The sequence below is a fragment of the Onthophagus taurus genome, chromosome 7 (assembly GCF_036711975.1).
Source record: "Onthophagus taurus isolate NC chromosome 7, IU_Otau_3.0, whole genome shotgun sequence".
Classification (NCBI taxonomy): Eukaryota; Metazoa; Arthropoda; class Insecta; order Coleoptera; family Scarabaeidae; genus Onthophagus; species Onthophagus taurus.
In genome coordinates this window covers 19573913-19590239 of record NC_091972.1, presented here as the reverse complement: position 1 = coordinate 19590239, position 16327 = coordinate 19573913, and the positions used below count along the sequence as shown (strand labels likewise).

The 16327-nt window shown below is 33.0% G+C and overlaps 1 protein-coding gene across 2 annotated transcripts in view; it reads left to right on the top strand.

The window, feature by feature from the left end:
- Positions 1-16327, top strand: part of LOC111416008 (diacyl glycerol kinase 1) — a 193001-nt gene that overhangs the window by 63399 nt on the left and 113275 nt on the right. For both annotated transcript variants that reach the window (XM_071197369.1, XM_071197368.1), the window contains exon 2: positions 11191-11277. In XM_071197369.1, the coding sequence (XP_071053470.1) occupies positions 11205-11277 (73 nt within the window). In that variant the 5' untranslated portion in view covers positions 11191-11204. The remainder of the gene's footprint in view (positions 1-11190; positions 11278-16327) is intronic.

Here is a 16327-nt window from a genome sequence, read left to right as displayed (position 1 = left end):
CCTCCCAGACTGGCTGTGATTTGCCGACTTTTCAACATGGCTGTACACTATTTGATTGTAGAAGGATGTATATCTTATACGTTTAGAGCCTTCTCTATGGATTCATAGGAGGTGTTATCAAACGCACCGTCTATGTCTATGAAAGCACATAGGACTATCTCTTTGGTTGCAATTGCCTCCTCTAAACTGCTAGTCCAAGCATGGTGAGCAGTAATTGTTGATTTTGCTTTCTGGTAAGCATGTTGGGTAGGGTGGAGTGGATTAGTGACAAGCACTCTATTCTTAAGGTATTGATCGATTACCTTTTCTATTCTATCCCTTTGAGGAGAAATAAAGTTAGGCTAATTGGTCTCAACATTTCTATGTTATCAATACAACTATAAACTTTTAACTGGAGTCATAACAGACGTGTTGTAGAAGTTTATGGACCAAGCGACTCGTGTGGAACAACCGTGGATGTCCAAACCATGGAGAATAATAATTATTATTAACATTTCGCAGATAAAACGATGTTAACATATTCCTACATGATATTATTACCAAAAAAAACCTGTGAGACTTCTATAAGATAGAAGGAGAACCTTAGAAACTATCATAGGATTTTGGAATATCCATTAACAAATTCCTCAACATTTGGGTAAAAACATCAATATATGAAAGGGATTATTCAGAACCGCTATTATTCATTTTGTGCGAATGTGCTAAATGGAATAAACAATGATAAGAGTGTCTCACTCAGCATAGAAAACCATGTAAATTTTAAACAAGAAGGCACAAAGATGACTCAAGTCCTCGAAAAGGGAAATTAACCTCTTTTTCCATCTTCGTTACGAGATTAGAATTGACATATCGTTAGAGGAATCAGCAACCTTGTTGAAATGTGAAAGTTTGCACAAAGAAGTTCGGAAGACCGAAGTCCAAATAAAAACACAACCTAACCAACGACTATTATTTGAATGGGTGATTAAAAAGGGACCTGAGTCATTTTTTGTGATTTTGAGCTGTGCCGTTTTGTGTTCTCTATGGGTAGACGCACATTTTGGTGAAAAAAGGGACTTCAGTTCTTTATTATAAATGTGTGTTTTCGTCTGATATTTAAATTATCTACTAAGGGGCCATTCTTATAACTCTTGTGATAGAAAATCCAGTGTCATCAAGCGGCCTATACGGTAATGTCACCGAATCTACACACTTCTGGAAGTGGTTGAACTGATTGCGAATGCCGAACACCCAAGGACTTTTACTCCTGTGGAGACAAACAATTTTTTCTTTGTGATTAAACTTTTATAAGAAGACCAATGTGTTCTTAGAAACGAAACATTTGCCAAAAAAACGGAGAAAGAGGTGTGATTTGTAAGCAGCTTCGTGTATTGTTTACGTATTGCAATTACAATTTTCAAACATTTCTTATTTTTATCCCAAACAAAGTTACATTTTGTGTTTGGTACGTAAAAGTACCGTCACGATAGTAACAGGTACAATATTGAGATTGATGTAAAAATGAGCCAAGCGAATACAGATATGTTTTAGTACTTGAACAAAGCTTTGACTGATGAAGAACTTTGGGTTGAGGCTGAAAAAGTTTGTATTGAATTAGAAAATCTTCCGTTGGATAATTCTGAACAGACAGACATAGAAGATGACATTATTATTACTAGTGCTAGTGAGGATAGGTACCTCACTAGCACTAAGCACCTCACTAGCAGCTGGAAGATGAAGAAGTAGAACAACTAACTAATCAAAATGAAGATAGTGACACTGAAGTAATAAATAAATACGTTGCAAAGGGCTCAAGAAGAAGAACAAGGCAGAAATTGATCCAGAGGGAATAATTGGTGATACTTTTGCAACTTGCAATAATCCTACAGATTATTTTCTAACCCTGATAGGTAACATTTAAAATTGGTGATTAATTAGAAATAATTAAATTACTTCTTATACTTGCTGTTTAAATATTTATTGATACCGGTTTCGAAGTTTTACTTCATCATCAGTCAAAACCTTAATGAAATGAAATAACAAAACAAAATCAAAAACATCGTAATTAAACAAAATTTCTTTTTCCTTTTTACTCACGTCAAGTCCTTAAAAAATGTATCACTACATAAATGTCGAAACAAAATCTTATAGTTAACACGTTAAATATTGTCTAAAGACAAAATGAAATCGAAAACTTACACAACAGAAAATCAACAAATACCGGTCATGCGACTAAAATAAATTTATCGAAGTTACAAGAAAACGAAGAAAGGAACGTTTAAGAGAGATAAAAATATTTATGTTAAATTTAAAAATGTTTACAAAACGAAATGAAATTCTGTAAATAAATTTTCTTAATAAAATTAAAAATAAAATTAAAAAAATTAAAAGAATTAGCTATTAAAACACTTTTTAGGCATATATTTGTAAAGAGGGGTGTAGAAAATCTCAACTTGTTCATTAAGTATATCAATGTAATTGTTCTTACTATGTTTATCAATCTCAAAAGATTCCAATAAATCAAGTTTAAACCCTTTATCACACCTATGCAAAAGTTTTACCCCATCGAAATCCATACTATGTCCAGTCTCTTTGATGTGTTTGAAAATATTAGAATTGGGTTTATTTTTATGTTCGTGTAAACGTATATCAAGTCTTCGCCCAGTTTGTCCGATATATACACTATTGCAATCATTGCAGTTAATTTTGTAAACACCATTATCATGAGAGGTTTTTTTATTATTATTAAGATGGTGATTGGATAGCAAATTAACAATAGAATTCCTATTACTATATGCTAAAGTCACATTATATTTAGAAAATATACTTTGGGCCTTTTGAGTCATACTATTATAAGAAATAGGTTTATATATATTGTCTTTTATATCTTTTGTATATAGAGGATCTTTTGTCTGTTGTATCTTGGCTAAAAGCTTATTAAGTGTTTTGTGTGTGTATTTATTTTGTTTACCTAGATTAAAAATATAGTTAAATTCTTTGATTCTATTTTCATGTGATAAAGGGTAATCCAGTATTCTATTAAAAAAGAAACGAAAACTTGCCATTTTTTGGGAAAATGGGTGTGCTGAATCAAAGGGGATAACAGTTGAGATTGTGGTTTGTTTTCTATAAATGTCATAGGTTATTGTATCATTTACGTTGATCAGTTTTAGATCTAGAAAATTAATTTCTTTATTATTCTCGAGCTCCAGAGTAAATTTTAATTTATCTTGTATGTTGTTGATATATGTATGAAGCTTTTTTAAATCTGTATTATTACCTTCCCATATTATAAAAATGTCATCAACATAACGAACCCATTTTGTGATATTATTTACGAAAGGATTAAGGTTTGAAAAGATATAGTTTTTTTCCACGTAATCCAAATATATGTCAGCCAGGATACCTGACAAAGACATTTCCATCGGCAGTCCATCTTTGATCTTATAGACGTTATTGTTGAATTTACAAAAATTCATAGTGACAATATGTTTCAGAATAGTGTCTAGTTGAGTTGTTAAATGTTTATCTTTGAAATGTTCTTTAAATATTTTACTAGTCAAATTCAGGGTGATGTCTATGGGTACATTTGAATATAGGTTTGTCACGTCAAATGACAGCATGATTTTATTCTTTAGATCAAGGTGCTTTGTATTTTGGATAAATTCTTTCGAATTAGAAACGGTATATTTAGGTTGGAAGTTTATTTTTTGAAACACACCAAGCATGAATTTGGCTAACTTCGATGTGGGTGAACTATTGAAGGCTGTTATAGGTCTTATTGGAATTTCCATTTTGTGTAGCTTCGGTAAGGAGTATAGTTTAGGAAGACCAGGATTCATGCTTATGAAGTTCGTACTGAAGAAATTGTTTATACGTTTATGTTGTAGATGAGGGGTAAATTCGATAAGAGCATCTTTATTACCATTAATAATTTCTTTCGTTTTTCTGATGATTGAATCTAACGGATCTTTGCTCAATTTTTCATAGTTATTATTTTTCATAAAATGTTCCGTTTTTTGTATATATGAATCTTTATCGATAATTACAATACCTGCACCCTTATCTGCTTTAACGAACACAGCATTATTTTGTTCTATTTTGGTTTTAATTGATTTAATTATTTTATTATATTTAATTTTCAAAGGGAATAATGGTGGTTTTATTTTTTCTTGTTTTTTTAAAAAAGAGATTAAATCACTCCTGATGTCAGTATAATCTGGTAGTTTTTTGATTATTGTATCGAAATCTATGGTTAATAAAGGAAAATTGATTGTGGGGTTTATTGCAAATTTATGACCCTTATTTAAAAAACTTTCTTCCTCTTTCGTAAACAAGATGTTAGTTAGATTCTTGAATTGTATGTGATATTTTTCTTCACCCTTCCATTCGTCATGGAATGTTCCCAAAACTTTTTCTTTTCTGTACTTGTTCGTTCTTAAATTATTAATCTTCTTATTCTTTTTGTTGCGATCATCTCTCTTCTCTATATATGATAGGTAACTGATAGGTAACTCTGATAGGTAACTGTGTGAAAGATATTACCTAGTGGTGGATCGGATATCCGGCAACTATCCGGTATCCGGTACCCGGCCTATCCGGCCATTTTTTTAAATCTGGCCGGATACCGGATAGTTACCAAATATCCGGCGTTGGCCCAATATTAAAAACCTATTACCTTTGTTGGACACTGCAGATAATAATCAAGTTCAACTCCAATAGAACTTTTTTTCATTGAATACAACTTTATTTATATCAGGTTTGTCTTTAGCAACCTCATTGTAACAATTCCAATACGATATACAGGGCTTCCCAAAACTCCCGGGACGGAGCTATAAGTTTGGAACGAGCGAAGAAAAAAAATTGAAAGTTTGGGGATCACTAAAGAGTCATAAAAACTACATTCTTAGATAGTTTAGAACTTCCATGCAATATGGAGTATTTTTAGGGGATGACCACCCCTACATTTTTAAATAGCAATCCCTGTCGAGATTCACCTTATTTTAAAGGTAATGAAAAAAGAAATACAACCCCATAAACCAAAACCCGATATCTTAATTCTTTCAAGAATTATGAGGAAACGGAAAAATAAAATATTTTCATGTTTTTTTGCACGTTCTTTACGATTTTTATAACAAATGTTCAAATTGTCGACCTTCTTCGATCTCGCAATGACTCAAACGCTCATAAATGGAGTTTTGAACCATCAGGAGCATATCCCTAGTGATATTGGTGGTTTCTTCAAGTATGCGATTTTCGATCATTAAAAGAGTGATTCTTTCTTTTTCGGTCATTTTGCGCCATTTTTACAGTTATTAAGTAAATATTAAAAGAAGATAAGTAGACTTAAATATGATAAGAGAGATGTTGTGGCGCAGATGTTATTTTTTGACAGTGACCGTAATTAAAACAAACTTGTTTTCTAAAATTTGGTTTTATTAACTCCAAAAATGTCGCAAAAACTGACCGAAAAAGAAAGAATTAATAATTTAATGATTCGTGATTTTGGGGATAGAACAAGATTTTACGATCAAGTGAGGCACGTCTTCAATAATTTTGTCATCAACGACCGAAATCTGCAACAACTCCAGAAAAAACAGAAAGGTGTTACTGTCTTTTATTGAAGAACCTTCAACTTCCTTATTAAACGCGTCTCAGGTACATGAAATTGGTAAAAGTTCTGTCCACAGAATTTTGAAAAGAAATAACTATTTCCCCTATAAGTTTCACCTAGTTCAGGAATGGAACGAAGGTGACTTCGAAAGAAGGTTGGAATTCTGTAAAATAGTACGTGAAAAATGCGATGCTGACAGAAATTGTCTTTTGAATGTTGTTTTCTCTGATGAGGCTACTTTCTACTTGAATAGTAAGGTTAATAGACACAATTGTCATTATTGGAGTGACGAAAATCCACGTCTAAATAAGAGAAGATCATACTCAGGAACTACAGAAAATCTATGTATGGTCTAGTATTATGGAAGAGAATGTAATTGGTCCATTTTTTATTAATGAAAATTTGATGGTGCAAGATGGTGCTCCTCCACATTTTAGTCGCGCAGTTCGCAACTTGTTAAGCAGCACGTTTCCAAACCGTTGGATTGGTAGAAGAGGTGAAATTGAGTGACCACTCTTTTGGGGGTTTCTGAAAAGTACAGTGTATGTAACAAAACCAAAACCAATAAATGATTTGGAAAATAGCATACTTGAAGAAATTACCAATATCGCTACTTAGGGATATGCTCCTGATGGTTCAAAATTCCAGTTAAGAGCGTTTTGGTCATTGCGAGACCGAAGAAGGTCGATAATTTGAACATTTGTTATAAAAATCGTAATAAACGTGCAAAAAACATGAAAACATTTTATTTTCCCATTTTTAGTCAACCCCTCATAAATTTTGAAAGAATTAAAATATCGAGATATCTTATGGGATTGTGTTTTTTTTTTTCATAACCTTTATAATAATGTAAAACTCGACAGTGGTTGCTATTTAAAAATGTACTGGTAGTCATCCTCTAAAAAAACTCCACATTACATGGAAGTTCTAAACTATCTAATAATGTAGTTTTTATGGCTTTTTAGTGATCCCCAAATTTTCAAATTTTTTTCTTCACTCGTTTAAAACTTACCTCTCTACGTCCCGGGAGTTTTGGGAAGTCCTGTATAAAATGTCTTGTTGCAGTTTCGTCTAGTTACCGTCTCTTCGCTGTTATCAATTTTGATTATTAATTAAAGTATCCTCTCCTTAATGCAAAAAACCGTTTTGAAAAATTACTTTTACTTCTTGAGAAATAATTTTTTTAAATAATCGACATTTTTAAAATTAAATTTTAATAATTCGTATAAAATCCAGTTCTTGGAATATGAATATGAAAATTTCCCAAAGTGTTAATAAAAGTGTCCTCTTTCCAATGAACTAACCTGTCTTGAAAAATAACTTTCAGTTTTTGAGAGAACAATATTTGAAATTTTGATAAAATTTTCGATGTTGCAATTTTCATCGATTATTATTGTTATTATTATAACCTTTATTGTTTTCCGTATAATTCACACAAAAAAAAATAAAAATCAAAATAGTTTAAATCAAATAAGTATAACTAAATAATTAAGGGAACAATATTAAAGGTAATATCCCAGCATTCACTGGGAATACACCACTAATTCTGTCGAACAGAATTATGAGTGGTTTTTCGAAAAATTTACAATAATTAGTGACCTATAGGCTTTACAATTTACTTACCTCAGGTATTGTAGTACAGTCATATTTATCTATAAGTAGCAATTAAAAGAAATTGAAGAAAACGCTTACAAATGGAAAATAAGACAAAATAATTACAGGGAATGCTATTGTAAAATATCACTTAATTTGCCAATATTTGTTAAGGTTTTTAACCATTCTCTCACAACAAAGTTGGTGTTTCTCGAGCTCATAGACTGGTAATGTACTGATATAAAACTCTTGTACAAGTTATATATTTTTGGTGCATAGCAGATGAAGCACTTTTGACCGATCGCTTTAGAAACCCTTGCCGGTTGAATGTCCATACGAACCTTCGATCTAGTATGGTGCCCATGATCAACACTCCGCATAGTGGCCGGTGATTTTAATACATACTGTAGAATAGATTGGATATAAATTATGTATACTGACATGACATTCGATTTCTGAAAGACCTCATTCGAGGGGAACCTCACACCCACATTAAGCAGAACCTTTAATATTAGCTTTTGCAATGTATACATTTTGCCAATGTAAATGTTTGAAGACCCTCCCCAACCAATAATACCATATCTCATAACTGATTCAGCCATCGCAAAATAGTATGATCTTAAAAATGTGCGTGAGACATGTGGCGATAATTTTTTCATTAAGAACATCACCGATCTTAATTTTTTACAGACAATGTCGACGTGCTCATCCCACCTACAATTCTGATCCAGTGTCACACCAAGATGTCTTACAGACCTTACTTTATGAATCTTCGGACAATGGCAATCAATTGACTGACATGAATGAGCATGCATCACAATAACGTCCACCGACGGTTGTGTACTATTGTATGTAGAGAAAGTTATAAAGTTCGTTTTTGCTAAGTTAAGGGTTAGTTTATTGCTTTCAAGCCATCTTAGCAAAATCCTCAAGTCAGCAGTGGCCAATAAAAATAAGTTTCGTATCGTCAGCATAAGATATCAGTTTACTACTCAAATTGAGCACCAACAGGTCATTAATATAAATAAGAAATAACATTGGGCCAAGAACCGTGCCCTGAGGAACGCCGCAAGTTAAATTTCCCGGTAAACTAAAACAGGCATTTACTCTTATTTTCTGTGATCGATTGTGTAGGTAAGACTCGAATAATTCGAGGGGCAATCCTCTAACTCCGTAATGTTCAAGTTTGGCTAGTAGTATTTTATGATCAACTGTGTCAAATACCATCCGCAAGTCCAAGAACACTGCCATAGTACATAATGAGTCATCAAGGCCATGATATATGTATTTTGATAATTCCGCGATAGCCGATGAAGCACTTCTACCCTCCCTGAAACCAAACTGAGATTCAGATAAAATATTGTGCTTCACCAGAAAGGCATTAACTCGACGGAAAACAATATTTTCGAAAATCTTTGCAATAGTTGTGATAAGCGCAATTGGTCTGTAATTCTCAACATCTTTTCGCGAGCCTTTTTTATGTATCGGAATTATAATCGCACTCTTAAAAGCTAATGGAACATAACCTTCTAGAAATATTTTGTTAATAATTAATAATTAATTTGTTAATATTTTAAAATTCGCTATAAAATTAATTTCTTGAAGGATCCTTGTGGAAATATTACCAATTATTAATTAAAGTATTATCGTTTTAATGCAACAAGCCGTTTTGAAAAATCACTTTCAGTTCTTGAGAAATAAATTTTTTAAATAATTGACGATTTTTTCGAATTTTGCAATTTTCGCCGATTAAGTTTTAATAATTCGTATAAAATCCATTTCTTGGAATATGAGTACGAAAATTTCCCAAAGTTTTTATAAAAGTGTCCTCTTTCCAATGAACCAACCCGTTTTGAAAAATAACTTTCAGTTTTTGAGAAAACAATATTTGAAGTTTTGATAAAATTTTCGATATTGCAATTTTCATCGATAACTTTCAAAATTCGCTATAAAATTCATTTCTTGGAGGATCCTTGTGGAAATATCACCAATTATTAATTAAAATATCCTCTTTTTAATGCAAAAAGCCGTTTTGAAAAATCACTTTCAGTTCTTGAGAAATATATCTTTGAAGTAATCAACAATTTTTTCGAATTTTGCAATTTTCGCCGATTGGGTTTTAAAAATTCGTATAAATCCAGTTTTTAGAATATGAGTATGAAAATTTTTCAAAATGTTAATAAAAACGTCCTCTTTCCAATGAACCAAACCGTTTTGAAAAATAACTTTTAGTTTTTGAGAAAACAATATTTCAAGTTTTGATAAAATTTTCGATGTTGCAATTTTCATGGATATTTTTCAAAATTCGCTATAAAATTCATTTCTTGAAGGATCCTTGTGGAAATATCACCAATTATTAATTAAAATATCCTCTTGGATCCAAATAAATTGACATATCTTATCAGCTTTCTTATTAATTAATTCAAATATCGTAATAATGTTTCTATGTAGGATATCACTTCAGAAATGCACCAGTAATTATAACCATAATGATTGGATCGATATGTTGGATAACCAGATATCCGGCCGAAGGGGATGCCGAATATCCGGCTTTTCGCAAAATCACTATGCATTCCATCACTAATTTCAACCATATAGTATGTAGATTTGAATCGATATTGGATTAATGTGGCGTCTCGGCCGTAAGCGACCTTGGCTTAATTAACTCATAAATCCTTAAAAACTAAGTAAATTTGCATCAAAGTGGTATCGATGTAGCACTTCGTCCGCAAGCCACCTCAGCTTAATTACCTCATAAATCTTTAAACCTGAGTAGATTTGTATTGATGTGGTATCGATGTACCTCCTCGGCTTAACTAAATTTGCATGATTATAACATTAAGAACGGGAAGTAAACATGGGCGAAATCTAAGATATAGCTTCTATCTAGGAAAAATTTACATTCCTAAAATCTCAGAATTGTGACTCAAACGTAAAAATAAAACGTAAAAATGCGACAAAGTTTAGTTAACTTATTTTAAAGGTTTAAATTACATTTCCAATAATCACATATTCCTTTAACAATCCCTAACGAGTTCAATTTAACCATAAATAACTCCACAGCACGAATAAATACTCACGAAACGATTGATTATTGGACACCCACAGTTGAGTTGACCAACTTTAACCGCAACGTTGCGGTTTACTGGAGCTGCTGTTTCTAGTTTCTCCTTTCAATTCTGGATACAGTTGCCTAACACTGTTTTGTTCAAGTCAGCTCACCAACTCAACCATTTAAACGCCAAAACTGCGAAATAATGGAAACTATTGAAACAGATTTCGTATTAAATTCATATTAAGTTTAAAATTGCAATAACATTTTTAAGGTAATTTATTGAATACGAGTTTTTTATAGGTTTTCTTTGATTTTCTGTGTACCCCGCAATGTGTAAAGTGTATGATGTGCAGAGACAGAAATTCCCAAAGGAAAAACCCCGATTGCTGGTGGTTGCACGGAATGCTCTCTGTCATAATCAATACCACTCTTGGGAAATCTTCGATGGTCTTATTACGTAAATGGGGTTGGAGTTACAATTTTTATACTTTAATGAAAAATTTTGTAACCTCACGATTTTTTTTAGTCCGCAATTATTAAAATTACCAACGTTTTCTTTTATATTATCATCTCGTAACTTTTAGGTTTAAATTTATGGTTTTCGTTTCCAAGTTTACAACGATTCCCATTTGGTGTTCGTCGAGCTTAGAACACATAAAACACCTCACGTCACCAATTCCCTCGAGCAGGACGACGAAAATCCTGCCGCGTCACACGATGTGGTGTGTCCTTCCAACTGGATTAGAAGGCCCCACGGTCAATTTTGCGGGATCACGTGTTCGCCCGCAGAGTCCTTGGACGCAGTCCTAGAAATCCCTTGCTGAATCCTTCACGTTTTAGACTATTATTTAAATGATCCCTGTGGGATATTGGAGAATTTATCAAAAACTTTTCCAAAAGATACTCTTAATTTTTTTGTTTTATTTTAATTAAAAACTTTTATTTTCAGATTAAATTGAAGTGATGGATATGATGGCGCTTCAGTGGGATAAATTATCTCCTGCTGAGTTTCAACAGCTCCAGGATTTCGCAGCTTGTAAGTTACAATTCACCGATTTTGATTAAAAATAAAAAAACAATAAACGAGTTCGATTAGATTTATAAATTCACGAATTGAGTATTAATATTTTTTAAAAAAATGGTTCCGGGTGCGGTTTGTGTATCGAACTTTAAAAACCGCAAAAAGCCGAAACACGCACTTTGTGATAAAACTATTTTTAATGTATCGAAGGGGGCATGATCGGCATTCAGGCGTGTTTATTCTCGTCCGAACCGTATACAAAAATAGGACCCATTGTTTTATTTTGCGGTAAAAACCGTCCCGTAAATTCATTAAAATAACTACGTCAAAAAATATTCCACCAAATTATTAAACACATTTCATTTTCAGGGTGAAAGGTTCGTTTTCTAAAAAAACAAAGAGTAATTTTAAATCTGACTTATTAAATTAAAAAAAAAACGATGAAATAAAACTTTTTAATTAAACCCTCAATTTAAAATCTCTCCAATTCTCTTCGACCTTTTCGATTCTTATTATTTCCTTTTTGAAAAGTTTCATAAAGTTTTTCATTGTAGATAAATTTGAACAATTTCTTATTATCTAGGCTGTGTAGTTCTGAAAAGAAGACTTCGCTAAAAGCGAATAAAACTAAAAAAAAAAGATGCTTCTAGTCAATTACCTCCTTCTTGCCGCTTTAATCTAAACAATCTTCCTTAGCACTTAGCTCCTGCGGATTCTACCCGTGTCCTAAAGGTATTTGCATAGCAAATGTGGCCTTTTAACGCCTATGTTGGAGGTTGCTTTTGTCATTAAATAAAAAACGTGGAAAAAATTTGAAAAGTTATTAATTACGACATTGATGTCAATCACAACCTTTCATCTCGTTTAGTTGCTGTGCGGAGCGGGTAATAAAGAGAGAAAAAATTGTCGCTTGACATCACAAACACATTGAGAATAATCATTTAAAAAATTTCCAAATCGCTAACGATCTTTTGATAAAATGTCCTTTCGGAACTGTCCTGTTTTGTGTTGATGTTGGCTGAATCAAGCAAAATCATAAACTCAGTATCCAAAAGTAGTAAGTAAATACACTAGACTTCAGATAATCCGGCATGTTCGGGACTTTAGCGGTGCAGGATTACTGGAAATACCGGATTATCGGGCGACATCTCCTACGATTGTAAAACGAAAAGACCTAGAACAGTTATATTTCCAATACCGTCGTGAAATGTGTCACAAGAAAAGTGACACATTTCAAAAATCGTTATTTTTGAGTTGAATAAAAAAATATGTTTGTCCACGATTACCTTATAATATATACCTTATGAATGAGTTTTCTAAATCAAAATGGTAGTCATTTTTCACGGAGTGAATAATAGCGGTGAATAATAATCATCATTCACGGGTAGCCATCTTGACCAGACTAATAATAATTATTTGAAACGTTAAGTTCAAAAAACGTCAATTTAATTCAATTTTTTAGGAGTTTCTAAATGTTTGACATTAAAAAAACCTAAACAAATTCCTTTTTTCAGGTTAATTATGCCACTCGCTATGCTCGTGACATAAACTTAACCTTCGTGAATAATAGCCCTCATTATATGCTCATATAAAATAATATACTATTATCTACAACTATTGAATTATCTATTCATTATACATTTGATTTTTGACGGGTAATGACACGCATTACTCATGACTGACAAAGTGTTGAATAATGAAGCCATTATTCCAGAGTTCTGACACCAAATCAAAAAATAAAATATTAACAGAAATGACAGCTTTCTTATATTGAGGTTATGTCTGAAATGTCTATCAAGTTTATTTTTTTTTCGTTTTTTTGATTTTTTTTTCAAAATTAAATAGTTGTAGATAAAGTATAGTATTCAACTTGCGTATAATGGATGTTACCCACTCAGATTACAACACTCGCTCGCTTCGCTCGCTCGTGTTGCAACTTCTTCTTCGTGGGTAACAGCCGCCATTATACGCTTGTTGAATAATATACTATTATCTACGACTGCTTGGATAAGTCATCATTACCGCACTCATTTGAGGTGATTTGCGTTACGTAATGAAATTCATTACCGCACTGGTTTCATTACGTAACGCATTTTTAGCCTAATCAGAACAGACTTAATTTATTGAAACGAGCAACAATACGAAAGAAATGTGCTATCTACTTACAGAGAAACAATACTATTTATTATAAACATTATTTGTTATGTTTTTACATTTCAAAACACCTATTCCAGATGAGTAAACATGTTGTTGAAATTGACAATTCAAAATAATTTTGAAGTAGGCATTGTTGTGTTGAGCGTTCGTATTTTTACATTCAACCGGAATACGAGTATATCGTTTCGTGTCACACGGCTGCTGAACAGTGTAAAGTGAACTTCAAAATGAATTTAGAACGTCGCAAACAAAGATTGGGAAGATTAAGTGACGAACAAAGACAACGAAAAAATGCAGGACAATCCTATAAAAGCAAAAATGGAAATGCTGTAGGTGAAAAAAGGAGACCTAATCTAGAAGTGAGTTATTATTTTTAATATAGTTGTACGTGTGTAAATAATGTCATGAACTAGAACCATATTTTGTTGTGTAAACCCTAAAACTCTTACGGATAACATGTAAATGCAAATTCAGGTGCAAGTCGTTGAATTACGCAAATAGATTGGCTCTTTTTGAAAAATACTACAAGTGCAGAGTTGACGTCCGTGGAACGTACATCATGGGTTTAATACAGTTGACTGGCGTGAAAAGGAGAAGGCATAGCTCATATGAAGACCCTCATGACAGTCATCGTCAAACTACCATCCACTATAGCCTTCCAGATGGAGAAGGTAATATTGTAGTTGTTTGTAAATTTACTTTTATGAATACCTTTGCTTTGACAAAAAAGTATTTGGAGACTATTATACAAAAGAAAAAAAGCGGCTCATGAAAAGGCACATCGCGTCATCGCAAGTGCCAGGAAGCACCATGAGTGTGTTCTCATTGGATTTAGAACAAGTCATATTCGTAAATACATTGACGCACTCTGACATGTTTTACTTGAGCTTTCATGCTATAACTTAGGAATCAGCTTTGGAGATTACATTACATTACATAGAATACATATCGGGTAGGCGGACCAACCAACCTTGCACCGCGACCCTAAGGATCTATTGTACCCCGATAGATATCGTTATCAAATTTCACCGTGCAGTCAAATGCTCTTAACGAACATTAATACCTTGCTCGGTGAAAGGTCATTCAGATCTTTTGAAGAGATAAACTGCGACCCAAAAATCGAGAATCTGATACGGTTAACGGCAGGGCAGTGGCACAAAACATGCTCAACCGTCTCTGTTTCCTCCGCACATAGTGGGCATTCAACATCGTCGGCTAAACCCGACAAGTTGAGGTGTGCTTTTAATCGGCAGTGCCCAGTAAAAATACCCATTAGAACTTTTATGCTACTACGGGCAAGTCCTAAAATATTCCCGGGTTTGACAGTGGCGATGTTAATAAACACCTTAGCATGTCTCATTCCAGGAGAACTGGTCCGCAGTAGGCGAAGTCTCTCTTCAGCCCACAGTCCAATCCTATATTTGGCCATCGCAAATGATACACCAATTGCTGGTTCCGGCCCCACAAACGCTTCAGCGCTGCCATCTCGTGCTAGCTTTGGAGATAAGAAACATTCATACATGTGTTGCCGGCATGAAGGAGTGGCAGGACGTGGCGGTAACGAGATTGCGTCTTGCTTATTACGCGTCCTAAATATGGGGATTACAGAAAAAAAGGAATGTTATTATTTGGAGCGATAACTGTACCACCCAAAATAAAAACAGAATGATTGTATTTATTTACGTGTTTCTAGTGACTTGTGGACTCTTTGACACTATCGAACATAGGTATCTTGTCAGTGGAAAAAGCTTCCTTCAGTGAGACAGAGATTTCGCCTTGATGGAGAAAAGAAAGCGTAAGTGCGCTCCGATGGTACCTGAGGACTTACACGATGTAATAATATCAAGTACACACACAGACCGATTTGAAATAGTAGATATGTCACAGAAAAAAAATTTTTGATGTACAAGCGGCAGCCGACAAGATCTTAAATCTCAAAAAAATGAATATTAGCAAAGTTGTACGATTGGATGTTGACTCACAACAACCTGGTTTATTGTTTACTGCTGAAGCTTTTTCTGAACTAATACCATGGAAAGCAACTCCGATACTTAAAAAAGGGAAAACTATGCAAGATCTAAAAAATATCACAATTAACCAGCTACCAGACATTAGTAAGGTCAGTGACAACAAAGAAAAACACTTAATATCAATGATGCCTTATCTACAAGACTATAACGGAAACGGGCACTTAGCCCGTTTCCTATTTTTTTTTTAAATTTATTTTATTATATTCAAATTTTCATTTTTTTCTGTTGTTTTCGTCGTGGCATATTTAGGCGTAAGGCATATAATATGTGTTAGATAATTATTTAGAAATAAAGTCTGTCGTTTTGGTATGTGAAGGTTTTTTTTAAATTTCTCTGTTTAACAATTTTGGCACTTAGCCCCTTTGTTACTTTTGCTCCTCAATTGTCAACAATCATTTGAAAATATTTTTATAAATGTCAAATAGACTTTTCTAAAAAATTGATTTTTTAGTAATTTTTAGCAGTCGTAGATAAAATGCTGTATATCACACGTGGGCTAGAGCATAATTACAGTACTCGTGTGATTACACGACTCGGTCTACGACCTCGTCGTGCAATTCTCCAGTCGTACTGTAATTATGTTTCTAGCCGACTTGTAATAATAATAATAATAATTTTATTGAATAAGTATGATTATACATTATTCTCGTCAATAACATACAGTTCGTAAGACTCAAAATATTACAATATTGCAAATAATTATTAAATTTTTTTTTATATACATATATGGAAAGTTCTTGTCCGCAAGGTATTCCTCAATTGAATAATACTCTTTTTCCAATAATATTCGTTTAACTTTCTGTTTGAACCTTTTGCGTTGTACAATTTGACCGATATATGTATAGTTGAAAGTATTCTGGGATTTTTTGATTCTGTGA